We start from the raw sequence: 27,561 nt of genomic DNA, 5'->3' as shown, positions 1-27,561 counted from the left end.
ACAGCCTTTATAAAATTGGAGATTATCCCTATCGAAAGACCACTGAACAGTATTTATAAGACTTCAGGCAGTATTTCATTACTAGAAAAAAACATTCACTTATTGTAACATGTGCAAAAGACTGATGTGGGCTTCAGGATCCTTCCTAAATAACAAAGAGAATGAGGACCTGCTCTCTCAATTATACTTCAGAGTGTCATGGTTTTAGATAAAAAAAAAAAAATTAAAAAAAAATCATCAACATAGAACATGTAAAATTATTGGCATAATCTTTATTTCAAAGAGATCTCTGCAAGACAGTGAAAGACATTTTCCTCAGAAGAAAAGTAACCAGGTAGTGATTTAGAAAAATTTTTGTAATACCTATTATTTCATATGTTTGTGCAAATAAAAATATACTAAAAAGCTACGACACCTTCCCAGGTCAGGCCCCACATCCGATTTCAATTTCATTTTCAATAATCAGAGGTTTACTAGCAATGTATTATCAGGTAAAATAAATGTTCATGTACAAAATAATTGGAAATCCTAACATCTCAGATTAGTTTAATGTATTCTTCAGGGTTTAGGCATGTGTTTTCATCCAAACTGAGGTTGTTTGTGACATCTTCCAGGTCTGAACAACATCCAGATCTCTCCTATGTTGCCATGTTGAAAAAAAAACCAAACAACCCAGACCAGAGGGGAACTCCATAGGATCTAAGCAATTAATTTTGCATATGCAAAGATCAATGAAGCACTTAGTCATACACTATAGTCTTCAGTGCCAGATCACAGGTATTATTCAAATACATGAATGGAACCCAAATTTAACATTTGTTTCTTCCCATGCAGTTCCTATTGCAATAATACGGCATCTGAATAAAGCAGCAGCTTCCTGGTTTAAGCATTTCTACCGTATTTCCTCATCTCAGCAATACCCAGACTACACATTATTATGACTCAAATGAAAGCAAGTCTTTTTCATTCAAAGATATCAGTTCTCATGTTTCAGAGGAATATTTTTCTCCTGAACTCAGGTTCTTTAGAAACAGGGTAGCTTCTTCCCAGCTCTGTCTACAGAACAGACTACGTTCAGGCCAAACCATTGCTCCACAGCTCTTTGTGCACATGAATACTTAAGGACAACAGAAGACCAGGGAATTGCAGCATGTAGCTACATAGTCTTTCAACAAGTTGAGGACCTTAGTGACATGGTTTGGTGACATGGTAGTCCTGGGGTAACGCTTGGCCTTGATGATCTTAAAGGTCTTTTCCAACCTAGGTGATTCCCTAAGTTTATAAACCAATCCAAATTCTTCATTGCATATGTCTAACACTCTTCAGAATATTGATATCAAAGTGTATGTACAATAAAAAATACCTAATTTTCATTAAAGGTCTGTATAAATATAGCTTCTTGACGTACTCCTCACAGTGACTTGTACATGTAAATTGTTTGGTTTAAATGTGCAGTTGTCAGAACTTTGGGGTTATCTTCATATTTGTATTAGAAACCTTCCTTAGCAAAAGGAAGGCTCAGATATGAACACTTTCACAGAGCACCCGGGATTCATATCAATAAAAGTATTAAAATTCTGATGTACATATTTGAAAATAATTTTGTACTTTCAAATAGGGACTGATAAACTGCACAGTTCTCATTCCAGTCGTCCTTGCTTAGCATCACCTATTGCTCCCCATACATCAAAGACAAACTCATCTGGAAATGCAAAGTCTCCAAGAGTTTCATCCAATGCCACTGCAAACTCATCTGGGTTTTTCTTGTCTCTTCCAGCTTCCACCATTGTTGCAGCTAAAAAGCAACAAAACAATGTAATTATTATGAAAGTGACAGATAACATATATTGCCAAGATAGTTTTTGAATGTCTATTTTCAAAAACACGTAGAGATTAGCTTAGGGAGATGTAAAGCTTACATACTGGATTTAGGATTCATGTACTAAAATCCCAACATTATAATCTGATAAACAGGAGAACCTCGTTAGAGTGCTCATTATACATTCCTCTGTTTGTCTGGAAGGTTTAACTTCTAATTCAACAGACCTTCATTTTAATCTCATTCAATTATATTCTGTATTCACTGCTGAAGACATATGAAGCATGGGTCTAAAAACCAGGTTAAACACAACCAGACCTAGTCAACACTAACTTCAGTGAGTTTGATATGAGCTTGCTGATCTAAACCAGAAGATCAAAAGGCAAACCTGAATGTTCTTCTCTTCTAAACAAGGAAGAAAACTCCTCAGCAAGTCAGAGTTTAAAGTAGATAAGTTCTTCACAGAAAGCCAAAAGGCATAGGGTTTGAACAAGGAAAACAGCATAAACCCTGCATAACAGATACATGCTTCAAGCTAGTATGGGTTTTCTAGCAGCAAACCATGTTTTATGAATTTAAAGGCTTAAATGTTGAGCATGACCTGCATTTAGAATGGAGTAATGATAAATGGGCTTAGAGACACTTGAATACCCTATTTTAGGAAGCAAGAATTAAAATACCAGGCTCAACTGTGCTGTGTAAATATAGAGAAAATCAAAATCTGGTTTGTTAGGTATTGGAAACAATATGTTTGCAACTACCATATGACCTCAGATTTGCATAAATTTTCAGCTTTATTTTATTTTAATTAGCTTATTTTTTAAAGCCAACATACATCTCCAGGCAGTAAAGAGATTGCAGCATTTACTGCGAGCCACATTATTCCTCTGCTTGCATCTACATTTTTTTCCCCACACCATGCAAACTAAAGATAAACTAACCAGTACGTAAGTTTGCTTCAACTATTATTACCTCCAGCTCTGAAAAAACCCTGAAATTTTTAATTTGCTTTTCCCAGCACCCTCAAGGCTGGGAATATTTGTGCTTATGCCACTAAGAAGTGAAAAAGATCAAAGTTATTTCTGGGAGTGTCAGACAGGTGGTTCAAATTGTGCAAAAACAAGGGAAAGACCTTGCTGCTGTGCACAACAAACCAGAGCCACCAAAGACCAGGAACATCCTGGCACCCAGGAAAGTTAAAGTAGAGAGGTCTGATACAACAGAAGTAGACTGTGGTATCTTGTATACCCATGCTGCCCAGCATTTCCTCTTATTTAACACTCAAGTATCAGAATTTATCAAGTTTTAGACTTGGAATTAGCTACAATGAGGTCGCTGTTAGGATTCAGTCCTTAACTGCTGTGCTCATCCCTCACCTTTAGATACTGCACAGTTCCTCAGATTCTAGAACAAATTACGGGTCTATCCCAAAAAACACTGGACACTGGCAACCCAGGGATGTTAGAGCAAATCTCTTGCATCTCCCTGAAGGATGAAAAGTGACAGCACAGAGAGTTTCTCCTGGTTTAAGCTACGCCAGGAGAAACATTACCAGCAGGTGGGTTTGAGGCATGCAGAAGACTGTAAAACAGACTTGGCACAAATAGGACTGCTGAATGCAGTTTATTTTCTGAGCTGTATATTCACTCCACAGACTCTGCTCATATTCATAAGAAATAACAGTATTGTACAACAGATGAAGCCCTCAAAGTCTGCTTCATTTTGTGATTACATACCTGTCTTAAGCTGCAATATATCCTCCATCTTTTGTTATATATCAAGTAACCACCACTTTGTTCATGAGCAAATCAAATTCAAGTGTCACACTGAAGGATTTTATACCTCCTAGCCTTTCCTCAATGGGATATCAGAGTGAAAAACATGTATTACAGTGCCTGAGAAAGGGAAGGAAGTTCTGAAGCCACAGAGACTATCCTCCATGGGACAGTAGTCTGCCATCTACTGCATGCACTGTGTTGTATCAACATGGTAAAATCCCTCTGATAAAAAGGAAAAGAAACTTCCCCTGCTCTGAGGTTTCATTAAACTTATTTAATATTATTTTGTTAACCTGAAACTCAGCTCAAATTTATTGACAGTTATGAACTTCTGGCAAATAGCGTTTGCTGTTACGCAAACTTCTAACAAGCTATGAGCAAACTTGAACCATATTCCACATTGTAGACATCAGCGACGGTAAATCTGAAGAAAGCTGATGTTTCGGTCCAAAGTACTTTCAGACGTGAGGCGTCAAGCAGGACTGCAGTGTGCCAAACTACACAAAACAGTCCAAGGAAAATTTACGTAAATCTTGACAAACAAACTGCTGTGATCGAAACAGCTCAAGTGTAACCCAGCTTCAGGGCACCACAAGTGGTGCTCAAGGACTCTCAAGACCTGTTTGCCTGCCAGAAGAAACCCTATCCCTGTTGCACTGATTCTTTCTGTATCCCCTGTTAAGTTCCTGAGACGGTGACTCAGAGAAGTCTGGATGGGAAACAGGCATTAATGGGACTCCTGACAAGCAGAAGACAAATATCTGACCTATCAATGCCACCTTGTGTCCCCTGACACCGTAGCGTAAGAAGGTACTTAGAGAGGAGCAACCCTGGAGGTAATAAGGTGAAGGGTGTAATTTTAAGTTCACAGATTCCTGGATTTTAACTCAGATATGAAGTTACCCTACAGGTTAGACAGAGCCTTGGGGGGCATGGTTTAGTGTGAGGTGTCCCTGCCCATGGCAGGGGAGTTGGAACTAGATGATCTTAAGGTCCTTTCCAATCCTAACTATTCTGATTCTATATAGACACTGAGAGAGGGTTTTAGGCAGAAAAGCTGTGCAAGGCGACACAAGAGCAAACAGGTCTAGATTTAGTTACTCAAGATTTTAAAAAAATGTTGCCATCAACAGCCAAGTGCTCCAGCAGAATGAATGGGAGCAAGGAATTTAGCCAGTTTTAAGATAAATTGGTCGATACATGGAAGAGCCATATGACACAGAAAGCAGTGATAAAACAACACAAGATTATTTTACAGTCCAACTGCTCTAGCTGAAACCTCAGAATTACACAGTAAAACTCTCTCATTAACAGAAAATGTTACTTCAAATACAACTTTCTTTAAAGATTGAGCTTCCCAAGTTATGAAATAGAACCTTGTAAATAGTTCAGTAGAGATTTACCACACTTGAAAACAAAATCCACTGAACTTAGATAATCAGGACAACTTTCAACCCAATCAAGCAGGAGTCAGAAAAGCACTGCCAAAAGCTTCAAATAAGCATTTTCACCTGGAGACATTCAAGGCCAGGCTGGATGTGGTCTGGGCAACCTGGTCTAATTGAAGGTGTCCCAGCTCATTGCAGGGGGGGTTGGACTAGATGGCCTTTGAAGGTCCCTTCCAACCCAAACTACTCTATAATTCTATGATTCAATGTATTGAAGAACTGTAATCAGCACTACCAGGGTACATTTAATGTACTGTATTTATTAAAGCACATTCTCCTTCCCAGATTCACCTGATGAAAAGCGCTTCTGTGAAAGGATTGCAGGATCTTTGTGCTGGGCTGCACGTTTTCCACAGCATGGTGCTGACCTCTAGTGCCAGCAGAGCTCTATTACCGTACAGCAAAACTAAAGCAAGATACAAGCCATCCTTCCTGACTTTCACACACACAAATTGTCCCACTGATGTATACAAACGTGCAAAGCTGAACCCTGCTTCACTAGTTTCATACATACAGACACACTAAAGCTGGCCAGTCTTCTCCATCACCCAGTGTACATGTTTTATTACACCATGCAGTAAACACAGAAATGGGCTGGCATCCCCTGGGAGCCACAGCTGTGCAGAACATGCATGTTTACACAATGACATTTGCAATGAGTAATTCCCAAGGCAAATCAAAACTACTGATTGCCAAGGCATTTAGCACTGGCCAACTTGAAGAAAACTTTACTGGTTCTCAGAGGGTGACAGCTCCATGTGCCAAACTGCCTCCACTCCCCTCCCTTTCCCCCACTGCTTCTTGTAACAGCTGCACAGTAAGTGATTACAGGAATTTTTTTTCCAATAGAATATTTTTCCACACTCCAGACAGCCCCAATTGTTTTCAGATCATTTGGGATTTTACATATCACTTCAGGCAATGCTAATACCTGAGAAATTTTTACATAAAATGTGAAAAGTTCAGCAAACTTAAAAGTGATGGGAGGAATTAGGAGTCTTCTCAACTCTGTGAAGATCAGTATCAGGCTTCCCAGAATATGAACAAAGTACTGTATTGGCTTTTTAAACCTAGTCACTTTAACCTCCAAGATCTTTCACAAAATCCTTATTTTCATTTTTGATGGGCACATGTACAACAAGCCACGAAAGCTACAATCTGCCTGCTACTGCTATTGCCTAGTTTCACTACCTGCATCTTACTCTGCAACTTCTAAAGAAACTTTCAGAAGCCTTAATGGAAAGTTCAGTATTAATTTAGCTGTAAAGCCAATCAGAAGCTTTGCATTCATCAAAAGGTAACAAGCATTATTATTCTGGCCTGAAAGAGCTAAAACTTACATTCAGCTTCCTTGCATGACAGAAAACGAAGCATGTCCTTGCAGTTTCCAGTGCATAACAGTACTTGGGTTTAGTTTCATGTTGAATGTTGTCAGATCTGGCATTCAAGGAACCATTAGAAATATCCTTTCTTGTTTCTTGTAAGTGTTAATTCTTGAAGTGGAGAAGTTTTCTTGTTTAACCAAACTTGCTACTTTTTTCACAAAACCCCCATTATTCTCACAGAGTAAATTAACAGTCATAAACAAAATACCCCAGAGTGTATACAATAAAATCCTTTGAGAAAGGAAGTCTGGTCACAGAAAACAGAAGAGCAGAAAACAACAAATTGAGGGACAGTACCACTTTAGTCAAACTATTTCAAGATAAAATCATCTATCCAATACTACTGGGTTTGGATTAATGAACCAAGAGAAGCAGCTCAGGTGACAGAAAATTTAAACCTGTGTAGGGCATTTTGACTAGACAGTAAGTAGTATGAAAAAGAGTAGAAAAGTAGATTTGAAATTCTTTTAAACAGAGCTGGAGAATATGCCAAGACATTTAATGTCTGGCAATATTATAGGGAACAAAAACAAAAAGGAAATAACATCCAAATGCATAAAAATAGAACAAAACATCGGTGGATGAAGAGCTAGCCAAAAGATGCTGAAAGAAAAAATTTGAACAGGAAGCCCTTTTTGCCTTCATTTTTCCATCGGTAGCATTCTGAGGTTGGATCCCGTAAATCCAGACTTCCTCCCACCCAGAATCTTTGGGATCAAATACAGTTCATAATAATTCAAGCCTCACTGATTTAAAAAAAAAGACACCAGTCTTTTTCACTAGCAGCGCTTCCCGAGTCCCTTCTATTAATCAACTGTTCATGTTCCTTTACCAGGAAGCACTGGCAGGATTTAAAATAACTTGAATTGTCTCTCCATGGCACATTTGTTTTAAAGAAGACTGAAGTCAACCCTTGGCCCAATTTCTAGTATGTCTATAAATGGCTGAGTAATAAACTCCTAGAGCCAAGTGTCCCTTCTGCAGACTAAGTCCAGTTTTCAGTAGACTAAAGAGGTAAAGAGGTAAAAGTGCATTCCAAAGACAGGTATGTAAATCTAAACAGCATTTAGATCTCTGAAAATACAAAACCATTCCAGAAAAAAAAAAAAAGTGTATGCATTTCCATTAAATGATTTACAAGCATTTTGCTCCAATTTAGGAATTTATGTGTAGATTTAGTCAGCCATTCTTGAAACTGTCAAGACACTTAACTACGAAAAATTAAGGACTTTATCTCATCTTTAATTCTGTCTGTAATTTTACATTATTTTTCTTTCCTTTCTTTTGAACTTCTGGCTTAAAACTGGGGCACTGTTTTAGAATTTAATCACACCATGGAAGTGTCATTTTAATGGAGATGAAAGAGCAATATTAACTGACATCCAAAGCTCCTGACAAACAGAACTGCATGGGAGTGAACAATGATTGAGATCTTAATCACTTGTCAGCTGTGCATTGTGATGACTTGCATTTTTAACTAATCTGGCTTGAGTAATGAGTGAAATTTCTAGCTGAGTGGTGATTGGCATTCTCTGAATGAATCTTTTCCTCATATTTCATTTTCATGGGTGACTGATCATATCCAGTATATGAAAAACTGACATGTGTTAATTGAACAGATTTGTGACAGGTGATTAGCTCTGCTTTCCTAAAGAGTCCTAGGGCTGTTTGATTATTTAAAAATGATGAAACTTTTTGTTGTTGATATCACCATTGGCCCTCCACTCTCCCATTTGATTTTTCAGAAATGGCTTCAAAGGTGCAAAGTAAAGCTATATGAACCCTGTAGTCTTTGATTCCTGACAGTTTCTCTTTGTTTCACTCCCTTTTTGGGAGGAAGAGAAGAGCAGAACAAAACAACAACCCAGTTGGGAAGAAAAGAGTATCTCAGAGGACAAAGGCCTCTTCCTTCTCTGAGTATTCTTTGAAAGCATTCTTTGAAACCTTCCAAACTACATACTGAAAGATGAAGAATGTTAGATCTTTTAGGGGGAAAAAAAAAAGAAAAGAAAAAAAAGAAGAAAAAAACATCAAGGAGTTCATGGGAAAGCTCTACCAGGTGCTTGGCAATCATCACAACCGTATGTGAGGAAAGCTGAACTCCTCAGTCTACTGTGCAAGAGCAATCCTGTTACAGTACTGAGAGATAAAACCACAGGGAACACCAGTTCCCACGGTAACTTGCTTCCCTGTCCCACAGCAGAGCACAGCACACATCAACATCCCAAGAAACCATGCTCTAGGCCTAGGATCTCAGGGTTCTGGACACCAAAACCAGAACACCTACAGCTGCTTATTCCTATAGGGCCAGGAGCCTGGGGACCTTGGAAATCACCTGCAAGGGCAGGAGTCTCCTGAAGCCTGGCTTGAGCTGGGACTGCAACAGCTGCAGGACAAAAACAGCTCCCAAAGGAATGACAGGCATGCAACGTGGAGTTTTGAACCCTGAGCCAAAGACAGAGTGGAATAGGACATGGGATCCTCCCTAACCTAAACAGTGTCAGCACCACACAGGGCTCCCAGGAGCATATTACATGGCAGGAGCATCAAGTATTAGAGCTGCTGGGAACAAAATTCTGGAGAATTTTTAGTTTTCTGGGAATTTGAAAGTTTAGATACTACTTACAAAACAGAATTCCGAAGTTTTGGGTGCTCCACTCTCTCTTCTATGCCAACAAGCCCACCTCTACCTCAGGCTGGGGTACAAATAATGCTTTACCTACAGTTTTTCCTGTGAGAAAGCTATTAGAAGCTGTCAATCAGATGCTTGTCAGTAGGAGCAGTCAACAAAGGACTTTCAGCTACTCACACAATCTGCTATTTTTCTCATTCCTCTGTGCTAACTGCTGCCTGTCCAACCCTCCTGCTTTGCCCTTAGTTTCATGCCAAACCCATTTTTTCTTCTGCTTTGCCTCCTCCACTTCTTTCTCATAAAAGCTCTTTTCAAGACCACTTTCCATTTAGTTTATCCTTTCTTAAGTCTTGGCTGGTTTTTTTTTTAAGTATTACCATAACAATAAACACCTTCTTTGTCTCAGTATTAGCAGTTCCACAAGATTTTATGAGGACTAGAGCAACCACAACTGCCTGCAGCAGCAATTCATATTCAACTAGACTTCAACTTCTTTCATGCAAACATAAGTTTCTATTTAGTTGTTGTTAGATTAAGAGAAAGAAGCAACAGCTGCAAGGACAATTTTGGTGCAGTTTTAAGGATTTACGACACTGGGGTTGAATAGTTTCTTTCATTATGAATTGATGACTGTGATAGCTAGTAAATATGGAGAAATATGGGAAATTTTCCATGTTCTTCAGAACACAGGCTTTAGAGAATTTGATAAATTTGTGCAATTACTTTGCCAGTTCCCTCACTAAATAGTTGCCCTTTCACTGATGAAGATCTCAGATTCTTCAGTGATCAACTTTGATGTGTCTAAGCCAAGGGGCAAAAGAGCAAAAAAGCAAATAGACATGCTTATCATTAACAATCCTTAAATGTTTCACACACAAGCTCCACTAGAAAATATATGCTAGAAAGAATACAGTGATGACAGTTAGTGGCAAACAACTAAACAATTCATGCAATAGTGTATAGATAATGTGCATGAAGAATAGAGGATTAATCAATTAGATCATAAGGCTTGTAGTGAGAGATTCTTTCTTTTATCAGACACACATGTGCAGAAATATGGGCAAGCTTTTGAGACCACATGCTGGACAAACTCTCTCATCCAGAGACCAAAGTACTCAATAAATTTTAGACTACAGAAAATGAGAAATTATTTAATCTTGTAGCAATAAGTCTGTTAAAAACTCACCTAATTCTGTATCTCTTATCCCCATGTATGTTTCAAGAAGCTCATCCACTTTTTTAATTGCTTTTTCTTCAACTTCAGTTGGCTTTGTCATAATAAAGGGAAAAAAAGAGCAAAAGTATGATTAGATACATGCAGATTTCAAACTAACCAGCAATTAACCACTGATTATCCTTAGTCCCATCCTAGCCACCTAGACTTACAAGTAAAACATGTTATTCCACTTTCTTTCCCTCTTATCACAAACCCAAGCATTCCTCCTAATGTCACGCCACATAGCTCTCACAATCAAAGTAAACAGGAATCTTACATCTCCTGGCAATACAGATCTACATCAAATCCTCACTAGTTTTAGAGGAACCCAGAATAAATAACATTTGTTCTTCCAAACCCTAAACCTCATTTTCCACACATTCATGTCAACGCAGGTTATTAGCCTCTCCTAACAAAAATATTTACACCAGCACAGCACACTTTGCAGTGTCAGAAACTAAACCAACTCTTCAACACTGCCCTCCCCCTTTCCCCCTCTTCCCTCTTTTCAGCACTCCTTGGTCTAATCTTAAATTCATCCATGTAAAACATGACATCTAAATACTAGCTGTTTCCAGATTCCTCAGCCCCATCCTACCCCTGCGAGTCTTTATATAAGAATTTCTCCCTGCAGAAGGCGGTTGTCTTCTTGAGTCCTACAAGCTTTGTAACATCCAGATTTTTCCTTCCTACTTTAGTTTACCAATTTTGGGGAATAAATCAGGTGCTAGATGATAAAACTATTGAAGGATCCCAAGATAACTATACCATTTCTTCCACAGTAGCAGGGCCTTTGCTTCTCAGCCGAAGTGTTTCTCTCCCTCTGGAGATTTTAGCTGCTTGCAGAGTTCCCCCTTTGGACCTTGGTTCCAGCTTTTCTGAAGACAAAACAAGTAACAACAACAAAAAGAAAAGGATACGAAACAAAACTAAGTACATAGTGTATGAGAATGCAACGTACCTGCTTTGGCAATTACATTACCTTCACTTTTTATTATAATCAAGATCTAGATGTATGTAATAATTTAATTATAAATTAACTGTGTTCCAAGTATAGCTTCTCTATTTCTTGTCTTCAGACTTTGATACCTTCTTGACTGATGCTAAGACTTCCATTGACCAATATATCTATGCAGTCCTATTGCACTCAACTTCATATATGCACTTTGTGTAATTTTATTTCTGTATTCTCCAGAAGAGTAGAAGTATTTATTACTTTATGTTAGATAACGGCTGAAGCCATCAGCCAAATGCTGATTTATCCTGGTCTTCACAGGCAGACTATGTACCAGGTTTGGCATTGCAACATTTCCATTTTTCACTGATGCAATGGTGCAAATGCTACTGCTAAACACGTCACGGTGAGCCATGCTGCAGTGAGCTAACAATTCGATTTATGTCAAATGTGTGAAATGTCCATATGCAGATCTGCAGGAGGTTTTCCACTGGTTTCACAGATGTCCTGATTGCACACCTGATAAAACTCTACCAAGAATATCTGGCTCCACCTGGTTTTCTTTACCTGAATTCAGCCTTCCTTGTTTAATCTTGGGTAAGGGCACCCCAGTTAAGTATGGAATCATTTTATATTTGGCTTTCTTGTTCCAGGACATAATTTTTCATTTAAGAGTGGCAAGGCTTTAATTTACTTACTGACATAGGAGTTACACAGTTAATCTGGAGATAAATATTTCATAACTGGTTTTAATTGCGCTATTTTCTCTACAAGATTAGTCCCCCACTTAACAGCCAGCCTTTCCCAGAAGCTCTCCTTGAAGGCAAGACTTTAACATGCTATATTAATTTTGCCCAGGTAGATTCCAACTCATTATTCTTGTGTAAGTAGTCAAAAATCCAGATTATTCTACTGAACAAGCCTTGAAAAGTAATTTTTAATTGTTTTTATTTTAACAAATAGATATGGCACAATCTCTTAATGTATTTACTTAGGATCACTTTTCCTTAATCCTTTTATTGTTTCAAGGATGGTTTAAAACATCCTTAAGACTGTCATAATTTCTGCTAGATTTGTTTCAAAAAGTAATTCCTGATACAACACTGATTTTTTTCTAGTTCAGTAACCATTAGTACATTAAAACTCATGACTGGACATAATTTTTATCTGTGACACTTCAGACCAAAGCTCTCTGGCCATCACAAAAACTATTTGCGCAATTAAAGAGTCGAGTTTGTGTTATGCTGCTTTTACTTTGTTTCTATTAACTTTTCACCAATTTGCAGAGGGCCAGCTTGTGACTGGTAAAGACCAGTTTTATTCAGACAAGTCTTTAATTCTGTGCTACAAGCCTTGCCTAGAGCAGCTGAGGCAGCCTGTGTGCACATAGTTGAAAGAGATCTAACCAGTAAATTATACTCATTTCACATTCTGATGAAAGGAAGAAAAATGAAGTTGGTAATTGCATATGGAGGCTTGCCTCTCATTTCTATACCCTTACAAACTTGTGTTGAAACTAACAGGAATTCGGCACCTACTCATCCAGCAGGATCTAGATCTTGTTTGTCATCTCCTCTGCGGCTATGCCCAGCATGCTGCAGCTTGAACGCTATCTTAAATAAATTTGTAAAGGCTAACTGCACCTAAGGCTAGAGGAGGGATGTTCTAACCTATTGGGCACTGCAACTCGTAAATTAATTTCTGTAGGGTAAAAATAGGCCCAAAAATCTCTGATTGCCTCTTAATTCAATGTCAGATAAATTGTATTGCCAGGGAATTAGCAGATCTCTTTCTCTACATCACAAGCAGACTAAAAGGTATCTTAATCACCTGACTAAAGTAATTACTATTAAATAATGTCTAAAGTCATCAATCAAACGCTGATTTACCCTGGTCTTTACAAACGTAATATTTAGCATTGAATACAAATTATAGACCCATATTAAAAAGGTATTCCTGTATTACTAATTGAAATACTATACATATGTAACACTGATTTAGTGCAACATACTACATACACATTTACTTAACAGGAGTATCAACTTATATCCAAACACATTGGAGATTAATTCATAATCTTCATTCTTCATAGAAGCACCAAAAGCAAAAAGAAACCTTCACACTTCTTTCATTTTCAATTTCTGCTGCTATTCTGACACCAAGTGTCAAGACTGGTGTATGACAGCAGTTGTAAACTACTAGTAGGTAAAAAAAAAGATTTGAAAACCAAACATTTCAAACTTTTGCTGTTGTGATAAAGAGGGTGATTTTGATAAAATATACTTAAAGATTAGCCATAGGTATGCACTTCTCCTAGGCAAGTATCACTTTCTCATAGCAAGCAGGTGGTAGGTAAAGACAGGGCTTTGTCATACGACTTTCTTCCAATTCTGAGTATACCTGCTGTATGATTGATAAGAGATCCACAGAAAAGTTGGGGCGAGAGAGAGCAGGAAGATATGCAGCAAAGGAGGCGCTTTAGGGAATCCCAGTGTTTTCTGCTGCGCCCTTCTGCATTAGAGTGCGCAGTTCCCAATAAAGAGTACAAAAATAGAAAAACCTGATACACAGATGAACAAGGATTATCTATCAATAAAGGAAAAGAGGAGAGTCGAGGATCAGTACATTAGTGAAGTGATCCATGCTTTAAAACTGTATCTATGAAACAAATTCTATGCTTATTTTCCATCATCATGTAGCAGCAAAGGAATCAAGCAACTGATACTGAGGCAGCCCACACCAGGATGACTGCCAGAGAAAATGAGATGGAAGAAAATCCACACCTAAATTTTCCCCTTCAAAGAAAACAAATGTACTTCCTTCTAGCAGTTATGTTACCTTGGGTGGACACCTGGCTGCTATCTGAAAACAAAATTACTACGCAATGCAATATTGGGATTTCAATATTCAGTGAACAAGATGGACAGTCAGGTCACTCACCAAATGCTTTCATAGGCTCTATCAACTGCAGCTTAAACATCCGACCTTTCTCCAGATCTTTTAGCATTTTAGCAACTTCGTAATGCCGACAATCTGACACATTTTTTCCATTTATAGTCTCTATGTGATCACCCACGCAGATAATTTTGGTTTGGTCCATAACACTACCTTCTTTGATTCTCTATTGGCAAAAAATATATATATATATTCATATATATATAAAATACATGTATATATCAAAGAAACATTTCTTTAAAAGGTAAAGACAACCCAGAGTTTCAATAATGTCAGGAACAACACCAAAACATTGAGCTTATTGTACCAGCAGTACATTTTGTCTATAAGATTTTCATAAAACATATTTTGAAAGCATTATTTTTCAAGAAAAGTATTTTAATAAACATCAAATACAAAATCAACAGGAAACAAAAATGCAATCATACTTCATATTTTCCAAGTTAAGGCTTCTGAATAAGCAGATATTTTTGTGCTTCAAAACTCAATTCAAACATATCAGTAACATGAATATTTGAGGTTTGGATTTTTTTTATTTCAAAATCCTACATCATAGAATCATGGAATGGTTTGTGTTGGAAAGGACCTTAAGATCATCCAGTTCTATGGCCGTGCCATGGGCAGGGACACCTCACACTAAACCATGTCACCCAAGGCTTAGTCCAACCTGGCCTTGACCACCAGGGATGGAGCGTTTACAACTTCCTTGGGCAACTCATTCCAGTGCCTCACCACCCTCATAGTAAAGAACTTCTTCCTTATATCTAACCTGAACTTTCTGTGTTCAAGTTTAAACCCATTCCCCCTTGTCTTATCACTACAGCTCCTGATAAAGAGTCCCTCTCCAACATCCTTGTAGGCTCCCTTCAGATATAAAAAGGCTACTATGAGGTCTCCAGGCTGGCATAGGAATGTAATTTTTCTTAAGTGTGGTCCAGAGACATAAAACCATGTGTGTGTGATATACTAAAAATGACATACTATAAAGTGCTAGTCTTAATAAGACCCATCCATAGTGATATGACAGCTGCATATTAAAGTATTTCCTCTGAAATATCAATAAAGAATGAGAAATTCTCCTAAATGCCATTTCATGGAATATATATACTGATGGTCTAAAGGTCATAAAACATAACAAATTAATATTTGTAGTTTCTGTGGAGTTGAAAAAGTGAGAAAAAAAGGCCAGGTTGGACAGAGCCTTGGGTGACATGCTCTAGGGTAAGGTGTCGTTGCCCCCTGCAAGGACGTTGGAACTAGATAATCTTAAAGTCTTTTCCAAACCATTCTATGATTTTATGATTTACCAAGTCATTTAAAGGACATTTAAAATTTCAGTGTTTACTTGTTATATGATGTCAAGTTTATCATGTGCCTAAGTCACGTAAGCCGTTATCCTATGGCTATTTAATAGAAAACCTATGACACAGTAAATTATGTTGTATTTTTTAGAGATAAGAATTTCCTTCCAATATCTTAGTGAATAACATACCTTTCAATAAAGCCTGATGTCGTTCAGGCTTATTCTGAGTGAAGTAACAGTGAGACAAGGGAGATAAACATATTACCACCCACTATTGTAACACCTAGCCTAGCTGCGTAACTATCTCAGAAACCTGCTCCTACTTTCTGTGCACGTCTGAGCCCACGTATGTGCCTCCATCTGAGAGAGCCAGTGGGAAGTGTGATACTGCTCAGTGTCCTACAATATACTGCAATAATTTTTAGCTTCAGGCTGAGTTTAACTCTTTGTAACCTAGATTAAAACCAGAAAGAAGCCTCACGGTGAATGAAGATGTGGGGGCATCATACACAGACCTGAAACCAGGTCCCGAAAGCATTTCTGTTACCAGCAGCCAAGATTCAGTGCCCACCACACGTCAAATAATGTTTAGTCTACACACTGAATTAGTTTTCATTTAGCTTTTTTTCTTCACTTGGATCCTAACACCAAAACTGTGTAAATAATATTCACTGGCTATGTTTTCGTGTCATATCAAACGTTTTTTCTCGTCTGACTTCATTTTTTATCATCACTCCAAGTTAACTGATCAGAGACAGCCAAGCTACATTATCACAGTAATTAAGATGTGATTGATATGACTGTATTTCAAGTGCTGTACGGTCCATTTAAATGCTAGGATCTATATTTCCTATGCAATACCCAAAATTAGTTGCACCATGCCATTTTATAGTCTTCTTATACACCAGTCAGTCATGCTTCAAGTTCTACTGTTATTCTTTGAATGGCTAATTTGATCCCCTAATACATCTTTCCCATCTGACCACGTACCCAGAAAAGAAATTTGTGAAATGATATCGAGTTTTGTTCTCGGTAAAGCAAAACACTAGATTTCATAGGAAAACAACCTGCATGCAGTTCAGAGTGTCAGATTTAAAAACCTACAAACTACACAGTTACTAAAAATACAATAAAACTACTACAGCCTATAACAACCTTCCAACAACCCACAGATAGCCAAATTTAATATTGTTAATTAATAATGGAACATAGTAACAATTTTTCAAGGAAAGAAAACATAAACAAAGAGAATTCTATCGAACTTGAGAGACCATCTCTGCTTATTCTTTTACCCAGACAACCAAGTATAAAAAAGATGCAGCTTTTACTTTTGCAGATGTATTTTCTATGCTGTTTTTAAAAATCCATTAGCTAAGTATGCAACAGCAACAAAGTAAACTCCTAGATACTCCTTTAAACTAATGCATTCCCACAAAGGCTGCACCATTTTCATTATACTGCTTATTATTAGACCAGTACAAAGGACAATGGTATCTTTGTTCAGACAAGTTTTATACAACTTTTACTAGAAGTTACAGCTTGTCTTGCTAATGTGGTGGTGATTTTCCAGCCTGCTCCAGTTATGCAGTAGGCTATGTGATGGCTGTTCCCTCTCTACATATTAGCAATCAAGCACAGAGAAAGTAACACTGTACAGTGCTGCACATGTGAACTTTAATCACTGAAGCATTGCTTTCAATGCCTTCTTTTAAAATGCCACATAAGCAGCGGCGTGACTGAATGTTAGATGCTGCATGGGCGCTATCAGTATGAATACAGAGTTCTGTGTCTAGAAACATAAAAACGAGGATATGATTTTGCCAAAATGATAACTGAAACCTCCACTTCATTTTGACTTTCTCAAGCACAATCTCAACCACGTTTTCCCACAGCAAAGATAAGGAAACCTATTCCTAAACCACATCTTGTTTTATATGTATGGCAGCTAAGGAATGAATAGAGAATACTACCTCTCTGTACAATAAGCTCTGTTTACAACAGCAATGAGAACAGTGATTGGGACAGCAATAATCAAAGATAATTACCAATGCCCCACTAATAATGAATAAATGAGGTAGATTAGAGCAAAGCATCCAAAAAAGGCAGAAAATGTGATTATGGTTCCTCATACCTAGTCTAGCAAGAAGGGTAGCGTCATTTCCTCAGCCTCTACTTGTCTCAAAACATACTATCTGGGGGTCATATAGAAGATTAGGAGGAAAGCAATTACGATTAACATATTTTACTGCCCATAGTTGCTACTCACATTAATTGTGGTAAATGTGTCAATTCATACCCTCAGCACCTTTTAATTCACCCTACCTATCTAAGACAAAAGTATTGGAAAGCCGAAAAAGCCCTACACTTGCACCTGTTCTTACAGAGCACAAAGGCTTCTGTCCTGTGAACAGTCATGAAGACTGAAAGAACATGATTTCATTATCATGAGTGACACAAGTTCTATAAGCATCCCATAAATGACATCAGCAAATCACTTAAAAAAAGGAGGGGGCAGGTGCAAGCAGTATTTAACACCTACCACCTCAGGGTAGATTGGAAAATACAATGGCCACATTTTAAAGCTGATACATGGTAAAGAAGCAATGAACAAATGAACTGATTTTGAATGACATGTAGTACAGAAATAGCTGAACTAATTTTGAGTGATGTACCTAAAGAAAAGCCAACTTTTTTTTTTACTTACCATATATATGATGATAAAAGATTTTGTAGTTCTAAAGCATCATTAAACCAATAATTAAACGCTAAAGTAACAGAAGCTTCTATAGAACAAAATACTTCACTGGTAATTAAATTTACCTTTATAAATGCACAACCAGTTCCATTGTCTGTAATGGTGAGCCCAAGCACATCATCAGTTTTAAGAACTTCAATTTCTTTTCGTTGTCCTTTTACATGGGCAAATATGAAATCTTCAAGGCCAATTTGTGCACCTAAGAGCTTATCCATATCAGCTTTATGAGTGTTCAAAGTGCAAAACATGATCTGTGCAGGAGGAAGCAAAGACATTAAGTTTAACAGTGTACCAGGTTTGGTGAGCTTGATGGGAAGGAAAAAGGAGACCATAGCTCTGGCCTCTCTAACAGATCCATAGCTGAAATGGCAACAACTCTCCTTCTCTAGCTGCCCCAGGAGAGGTGACAGTCTCCACCCAGGCACATGAAAGAACACATTGATAGCTCAAACTCTGGCGATAAGAGCGGGCAGGCAGCAATGTATAGAGACGTGTCTGTGTGAGCAGCCTCTAACGGCTTGTCTCAGCACGCCAACTCTGACACGGGCAACTTGAGCTACAGCAGACAGCTTGTTCCAGAGGTTAGAGCAATCAAACCAAAGAGCCACCACCATCTTTTGCTTCTTTGTTCACCCACCTCCAATCTCAGAGGATTCACTAGGGACTGCTTTATGACATATTCGCTTGAAAGCAGTTTCATGGAAAAAAAAAAAAGACAGCTTATCAGAACAAAAGGGTCATGAGACAGCCTGAAATACTGCTCCATCTGACGGGGGCCTACAAGGGTGCTGGAGACAGACTCTTCATTAGGGACTATAGTGATAGAACAAATGGTAATGGGTTAAAACTAAAACAGGGGAAGTTTAGATTGGATATAAGGAAGAAGTTCTTCACTGTGAGGGTCGTGAGGCACTGGAATGGGTTGCCCAAGGAAGTTGTGAATGCTCCATCCCTATGTGTACAAGGTCAGGCTGGATGGAGTCCTGGGTGACATGGTCTAGGGTGAGGGGGTATGGGGTCGGAACTTGATGATCTTAAGGTCCTTTCCAAGCCAAACCATTCCATCATTCTATGTGTTTCTTCCAATAGCTCAGAACACACCGTCTCCAATGGGTTTGCTTAGTTTCCTGACCTTCCTTCAGCATGAGCGGGGCACCTCTGTTCCAGTTTAGTAAAAGACAGTCTTTAGAAAAAGGGCAAATTGGTTCTTTATAAATCAGTCTTTCTGAGGGATTTCCCTTCAGCACTGGGTGTTATGCACTTTTTTCTCCCTGCATTTATGCTAGTGGTTCTTTGGCAGGGAAGTTTATTGTCCTGGGCATAGGCAGGATGATACTAACCCTGAGCTGTACTGCTCAGAGGCAGAGATGGCACTTTGGCCCACCATGGTACTGCACATTGGAAATGTGGCCAGTCTGGGCAGGCCTTGGGCTTTCTGCTCTGAGACAGGCTCTACTGAACAGCCTAGTTCAGTAGAGTTCAAAGGACTCTAAAGCTACAGTAACTACACCTGCCCAACTCCTTTCTACTTGTAGTGGGAGTGAGGACTAAGGAAGCCCCACACAGCCTCCTCCTGGGCAGCACCGGGGAGCACAAGGCAACAGCCAAAATAGAGAAACTATGTTCTAAGATCTAAAATCTGCTTCACTGAGGCAAAGAGCACCCCTAAAGACCACCCTCCACATGCAGCTGGAAGCAGGGGAAGAGGAGGAGACTTGCCACCCTACTTGGCCCTCCAGCACAGGTGACAAAGCCACAACTGCAAACCAACAATGACTCTTGTGACAGCAGTATGCACGTAGCTCTGACAGGACAAGAGAAGTAGATATCTTTTTACCTCCTGCCTGTATCTGCTGCGTGTTATTTTCCTTCAGAGCATACCTTGGATCCCCTTGCAGCCCACTGACCACAGCAGCTCCAAATTAACCAGTGGAAAAAGCAGTGCCCACACATGAAAAGCAGCACACAGTGGGAAGCCAGCTTAGCATGCGAGATAAAAAACAGCAACAGGATGTCGCTGTGTCCTTCATCTTTGCTACTGCTCCAGTGGCATTCCCTGGAAGCAGCAAGCCAGGCCAGCTGCCCCAAAACCCAGGCACAGATGTGTGCCTGCAGTCTTTCAACCCCTTCTGATGCATCGGAAAACGAGGGTCCCCTCCCACCTTCCTGGCTTCCCTCACTGCGCCTGTAAGAGTTACAGGGTTTTCCACACCAGAACACTTCAAATGCCTTTTCTTTCCTTCCCACATTACCAGATGACAGAAGAGAAATGGAAATGAAAGTCACCAACCTATTCAAATCTATTCCAGGTCAAATGAGGGGTGAAAGCTTTTCCTAATGTATTTCACAGAGAGCATTTAAGTTTATGAAGCTTCCCAGAATTTTGATTCTATAACTATGGGGGGTTTGGTTTTAAAAAATGAAAGTTTAGTTGTGAGATGGTGTTTCTTGATGAAGCTGGTCTTCTTTAGTGTTTATTTAAAACAAACAAATGAAAGACTAATTGCTTATCTCATATAATCCATCAAACATCCACTTCAATCTAATACCTTATGTTAACAATGAGAGTCGTAACAGCACACCATTAACAGATATTAGTTTTATTCTCTCCAAAGAGAATGCAAAGTAATGCAAAGATTTCCAGTTAACCCACACTCAAGCAGTAACATTACCTAGAGAAATTCAGCTGGGCTTAAGTAGAAAATTTCATTTTATAAATAATAATAATCTCTAATCAGCAGCATTTTCTTTTAACCAAGAAGGTTCAATTCAAAGTGACTATATAAAGTTCACATATGCATATTTGCAGCTCTCTGTTGAGAGTTGACAAGTGCAGCTCAGTTCTTGTTTTTACAATGAACAACAAGCACTATATCTTTACATTTTAGACATTAGCATCCTTCATCTGACCTTGTCAAACAGACAATCATTCAGTAACTACTGTCACACCTTTGAATAGATAAAATTGGCAACAGAGCAGAAATCTGATATTTAGAAACTCGATCCAGAGTTTCTCTTTTTAGACCTTCATTTGGATGGCATTCCCACTACAGCCTATAAGTCTGCAGAATTTTCTGTGAGTCAGTTATGTGCTAACCACAAGGCTGAGAAAGCATCAGCCAGTCAAAAATAAAACTTGTATCATTCTTTATCCTCTGCTTTTTCTCAGAACAGATATATGCAAAGAGTAATATGCTAAAGATGTATCTATGCAGGATAATACACTATCACACCATCTATCAGTTACAGCACAGCTTTATTTGTACATGACTGAGACCTGTCAATTCAAAAATGGTATTTTTTCATAGATTGTACATAAGTTTAATACAGGTAACTAATAACAGTTTATATACTTACATACTTCACAGCACGTACTATAGTACATCTTCCATTCACTCAAAGTCTGGTACATTCTTAATAGTAATTTTCTTACCCAGAAATGAAGCAAGGAAAAATAAAAATCAATGTGCAATTTTCATTAAGTCTTTTCTCTCTCTTCTTACCTTCAACCTTCATACACATTTGCTTTTTAACTCAGCATGCCAGTGCTGTGACATTTCATGTCAACTTTAGCAAGATATTACAAATCATAACTGTTACATGAGTCAAGAAGTATCTAGGATACGTCCTAAACTGAGAGTGTTATTGTGTGTGTTACACAGAACAAGGAAATTCCATTTGGCTGGCAGGGACTAGGGGCTTATGCACAACCTTATAAAACAGATTTCTCAGATAAGATTACTAACAGATTATTCCCTGCCTCAGTGTATTCAATAGGTAGAGACCACATTAGCCACTAAAAACAGGGTTGCACTATGTGTTATATAAAGAAACTGTATTAGTGAGGAAAAAGAGGGTCACACTGTGTTATATAAAGTACCTATGTAGTACCATATTGCATATCCTATATATTGATTACTTTCTCATCTTCTATTTTAAGCTGATGCCTTTAAAGAACTCAAAAATAAGTAGACTGACAGATGACATACTCAGAAGCTATTAAAAGTGCTTTTAAAATCAGTAGGTCTCATAATTTTACAGAGGTGATCATGACCATTTTATTTAAGAGATGGGAAAATGGGAATTCTACTTCTAAGCATTGACTATACATAAATGTCATTATATCAAGAAACCACCAACAAATTTTCCAGATACCTTACTCACTTTATCCTCTCTGAGGAAAATGAGGGAGCCTCGATTAGCTGTAGCAACAGGAAGCAAAGTGTGCTTTTGGTACTCTTTCAGGTATGCAATTTTGCCTCCCCAAATACGTTCAAAGTACTATAAAATAGGCATTCCGTGTTTTATTGTTCTTTTCTTTTAAACCCAGAGCACACAAGAATTACAGTGTAACTTCTTCCATACAGCTTAAAAGTATTTGAAAACCAGATCATTAATACAGCAAGCATCACACATAATACAGGTGTGAAATTTAAGCACTGCTTAGGGGAACAGCAAGCAAACAATTGTTGCCATAGTGCTGGGAGGAGGTGGTTTGTAGGGAGTGTTAAGTTTGTTCTTCTAAAGCATTCAAACTGCAGGCGAGACAACCATTTGTTTCAACTGATAAGCATGTAACTCTAAAACTTCAAACATTCTGGTGATGAGGATGAGGATTTCACAAGCTGACCCATTTCTCTAACCTCTTAAAATACACTTCAGATTATTTTCTTGTTATATGGTCACTTTTATTCAGAAACCGAAGTTTCAGCAGTGGCTTATTTTTCAGTATTCTTCCATAAAAGTTTAAATTGAACAGGTTTAAATCAAATACTTCTATGAAAGCTTAATGTGGCACAGCCTCATAGTATACTTCACTGTATACATGAGGGGGAAAGGCCCATGGAACAGCCCAGACACACACTCAGCAGCTGAACTCTTGTTACTGGAACAGACAGAAGGAGCTGAATTTCTGCCTCTGGTGCTCCTGGGAAGGTCTTCCTTTTCTTGTATTCCCCTTATGAAGCAAAACTCCTTCCACCATGAAAGAAACTCCAGCCTCTACAGGCTCTTGACAGACACACCCTCTAAGCATTCAACTTACCTCACCAGCCCCACCATACTTGACCTTCCAAAGCAAACAGAACAATCAGAAATGTAAATTACGGGTACACAAATCGAAAGCCCATATAGCTTACTGTTCCCTTCTCACCTCATCAAGAAACAGCCCTGCTGCAGTTGAAATTTAATATCAGTGTTCCCAGTGCCTGATTAGCAACTCTGAATACTTTAAAGTCCTACCATGTGCTCTCACAGGAGCACACCACCACCAAATGCTTTAACAAACCCACATTGTCCTTTGGTCAGTGCTCATTTATTTATCATACAGGCTGCACTTAGCACTTTAACCCTTATGGGGAACATAACATTTCCTGCTACCTTTCTCAAAAGTCACAGTGGTGTAGTAACCCTAAATGGTCAAGACCACACACAAATACTTTTTCCAACTACTTTTCCTACTTCATTCTCTATTAAAAAAACAAACAAAACAAGGGAGATATTTGTATTATTTATGCAAGTAGAAACATAAACCTATTGTGGTGGGTTGTGCTGTCAGTTAGGAATTGCATCTATTTTTTTCATTATTATTATTTTTAGTTCTGTGTTTCCTTGTTGAAACCCTGCTGAAGAAATCAAGTTAAAGCAATCAAACAATGAAATCTACCTCATACAGCACTCATATTAATGATACAGGGAACCCATTGCTAGAAGCCATCTTCATTCCTCCTCCCTGAAGAAAGGGCATTCACGTTGGACCAAGAAAAGAAGAAATGCTGGTCATGGTAAAAGTCAGAGAGGTAGACAGAAATGCAGGCTGAATGCCAGGTTCAAAAGGGATAACTACGATATATATTCACCTAGGAAGATGGATGAAGAATAAATGCCTAGGCAAGAAACAATGAGTACAGGAAAAGCCTCAGAAAGCTGCTGAAAGGCTCACTTCTTCATAGATGCCTAGCAAGTATCATAGGACTGAAGGAGCATCCTTTTTGAAGCTACACCTGTCTTGTTCTGCCCCCATTCTGCAGTACTCATGATCCAGGTTTGCACAGAAGGTTTTGTCATTGTCTGTCCAACAAATAACTGTTTTATACAAGCTTCTCTCTGTCACTGTTGGCAGTAAATCACAGATCCTGGAAATGATTCTCCAACAGAAGCTAAACTCAGCTGGTCCCATGAGATGTGATACAAAGAGGAAATGAGGTGCTGTAACCATGCGGAGTCAAAAGGGGAAGTGACAGATTACAAGTATAGCTTATCCCAAACCATACTGAAACACTTAAGTAGGAACTTATCCAAGAATCCATACCCTTGCCTACACTGCAGTAAACTCAGATATCATATTAAATGTATTCACTTCTGCAACAGTTATCCAAATGCTCTCTCTACACCGAACATTTCCCGTCAACTTCACCCTCCCTGTTTTCCACCTGGGTCACTACAGGACAGAGATCTCTGTGATAGTACCTGTTTCCAAAGGCATTTAGGTATCACGCTGCCCATAGGCTTCAGCATAGCTGGGTCACAGAAACTTTCCTAGACAGATAACACCTACAAATGGCATTTGAGTACCTCAGTATCTTTCAGTTTGATGAGGTGCAGCACTTCTGGCACTATTGTTTACACCGGACTGTCTCTCCAAAGGCAGCTTTAATTAATATATAATATCATTTAAAATATCTAGTCTATCCTTACTTCCAGCAAACTCATCACTTGCTAATAAACTCATTCCATGTCACCCCTTGCCATTCACTGATCTATCCTATTGTATCTTGTCTAGACAAAATTTTGTTATCTGGCCCCTCTGGCCTACATTCTTAACTCTGAGGTGCCACTCATTATACCAGCAAGTATTTCTGATCACTATTTTCATTTTGTACAACTTAGGTTCCTAAAGCCAACTGAATCTCTTTAGTAAAAGATTTTAAATTCAGTGCCTTCAGCAAAAATTCCATTTTTACCAATAAACCACATTAAAAAAAAATAGGAATAGGCCAGTAGAGAAAAAAGGAGAAAAGGCGGCTAGCAATAGATGCCCATAAAACATGTGGTGCTTTCCTCTAAAAGCTTTCAGGGTGTTAGATTATACCTCTAGAAATGGGAGCACACCATTCATACAAAATTGAATTTCCTGGTGAACACTATTCTTTGTCAAGTCGATGGAGGCAAAAGATCAGTAACAGAAGTTCAACAGTGAAAGGAAGAAAACTAAAATAGAAGATAATCTGGCAATTATGAGAAGTTGAGAGGAAAAGGTATAACTGGAGATGGAACAGAACAAAAGGGGAACAGCAGCTCTGTGTGGAAAGAAAACAGAGAAGCAAAAGGTCAGAAAGCAGCTGTGAAGGTTTGGGATGTAGGTGCATTGGCTGGCAGCCGTACTGGTACTTCTTAACTACTTAATGCAACAGTGAGTGGTTAAACTGTACCCAAAGCTGCTGCCACTTTTCTTTTACCGTGTTCTGTTTGAAATGCTGCTAGGTCAGGCTGTAGCAAACCCTCCGAACAAAGTCTGTAGCAGCAGTCTCTACTACTTTAAAAGAGTCAGCTGCAAATGAGAAAACAGGTAAAGCAGTATAGCCACATGCAGGTATAACCGAATGCTTTGCCACTCAGAGGTTAAGGTTCATAGAACCACGTAGGGAGAACCTGTTATGGCCACTACCTTTTAGCTGAGAGAAAACAATGCATTTACAAACACAAATGAGTCATTATCAAAACAAAAGTCTAAAACTTGGCTCCGAAAAAAAAAAGATCAAACAGGCAGCAGGGTTAAAAAACTCTTGTTAGAGATTTAAATAACCTCAGTTAAGCAGTCTGGTAAAGCAGAAAACTTCCCAAGCATCACACTCAGCTGGAATTTTAAAATGCAGTTAGCTTGAAAGCTTTTATACCTGCCACGGGGGTGGGTATCTACATTCTGGGTACCTACCCATTGATTTTATTTTGGGGTTGTTTTTTTTTAACTGGGACGGATGACTGCAGTCAGTAATTCCTAAGCTGGAAATAATTATTCCATTCAACCAATGGTTTGCCCCTGAAGAGTTGTGTTAAACAGCAGGCTGGCAAGAGGTTAAACAAGAAGCTAGAGGTATTTTGGTGAAAAGCCCCATTGTTTTTCCGTGTAAAAGTTAAATGCAGTTATGCTTATACCCTTCCTCATGCGGTAACAGAAAATACCCACGTTCACAATCACACGCAAGAAGCCCACGGGCAGTGGCAGCCACAAAACCAATCCCCGCCCCTCTCCGCGTCCTCCGAGGCCCGGTCCGGCTGGCGGAGCGCGGCGCCAGCCCCCCCAACAAGCTCCTACCCCAGCGGCCCCCTGCGATGCGCGGCTCCTGGCCGTACCTGCGCAGGGTCGATGCCGAACGCCTCGCCGATCTTCGCGTACAACTCGCGGGCGCTGCCGAATCCCGCCACGCGGCCCGTGGGGCTGCCGTGCGCTAGCTGCGTGTGGAACTGCAGCCGCGACACGCTCGGTGCCGGGGCCGGCGCCGGAGCCGCGGGGGCCGGGGCTACCGCCTCGCTCTCCACCAGCTTGAAAGTCTCCTTGGACTTGTACTTCTTCTTGCTCCTCAGCCCCAGAGGCATCTTCCGCGTCTATAGCAGCCTCCTGCCGCCACCGCCGGCCACCCGCGCTGGACTCTGCCCCCGGCACCGCCCCTGCCCCGCACGGCCATGCCGCAGCCAGGTGAGGCCCGGGCCCCCCGGCCCCCCCCGCCGCGGCGGAAGCCGGCGGAAGGCTGCGCCTCCGCCCCTGCCCGCTCGTCGCCCAGCGCCCCGGGGCTCTGCCCGGACCGTGCCCCGCCCCGCCAGCCTCGGCCCAGCGGGGCCGTACACCGAGCACTCCCACGACCACGGCAGAGGAACACGGGCTTGGGGCTGAGGCTGTTCATATAAATGATCCTGCCTATCCGCGGTACTGGTGAGGAAAGATGCGAGGGGTTTCTGCTAACTGGAAGCTAAGAGCACTTTGAACTAGTCTACATGGGGTTTGCCAATGACTGGTATGGCCCATTTTCCTGCCAAAAACGTCTCTTCCCCTTTTTTCTAATTGTGTATTATATAAAGTGCATACTGTAAAGTGTATTTATTATATACCTTTAAAGTCTTTCCCTAAATTGTACACAAACCCAGATAGTAAAATCTTCACCATGTTTCCACTTGCTAGTTCAGGAATTTCTACTAATAATGAAGTACTAAATATTGATCAGAATAGGTTTACGTACAGGATATAAAAGCAAATATAAGGTATACAAGGATTTCAGACAACTCTTGTTTATCACACTTGTATGTGGTGTACCTATAAAC

The 27,561-nt window shown here is 39.5% G+C and overlaps 1 protein-coding gene across 1 annotated transcript; it reads right to left on the bottom strand.

The window, feature by feature from the left end:
* Positions 1–1,640: 1,640 nt before the first annotated feature.
* GIPC2 (GIPC PDZ domain containing family member 2) lies at positions 1,641–26,841 on the bottom strand (the record flags this gene model as incomplete). Its single annotated transcript, XM_080623174.1, has 6 exons — positions 1,641–1,795; positions 10,249–10,330; positions 11,047–11,156; positions 14,174–14,354; positions 18,312–18,497; positions 26,599–26,841. The coding sequence occupies 6 exons, from the start codon at positions 26,839–26,841 to the stop codon at positions 1,641–1,643; spliced, it is 957 nt and encodes a 318-aa protein (XP_080479300.1).
* Between the last annotated feature and the right edge of the window lie 720 nt (positions 26,842–27,561).

The sequence above is a fragment of the Psittacula echo genome, assembly GCF_963264785.1.
Source record: "Psittacula echo genome assembly, chromosome: 7".
NCBI classification, from domain to species: domain Eukaryota; kingdom Metazoa; phylum Chordata; class Aves; order Psittaciformes; family Psittacidae; genus Psittacula; species Psittacula echo.
Note: the sequence above shows the minus strand (reverse complement) of the source record. Positions and strands in the feature narration are given on the sequence as shown.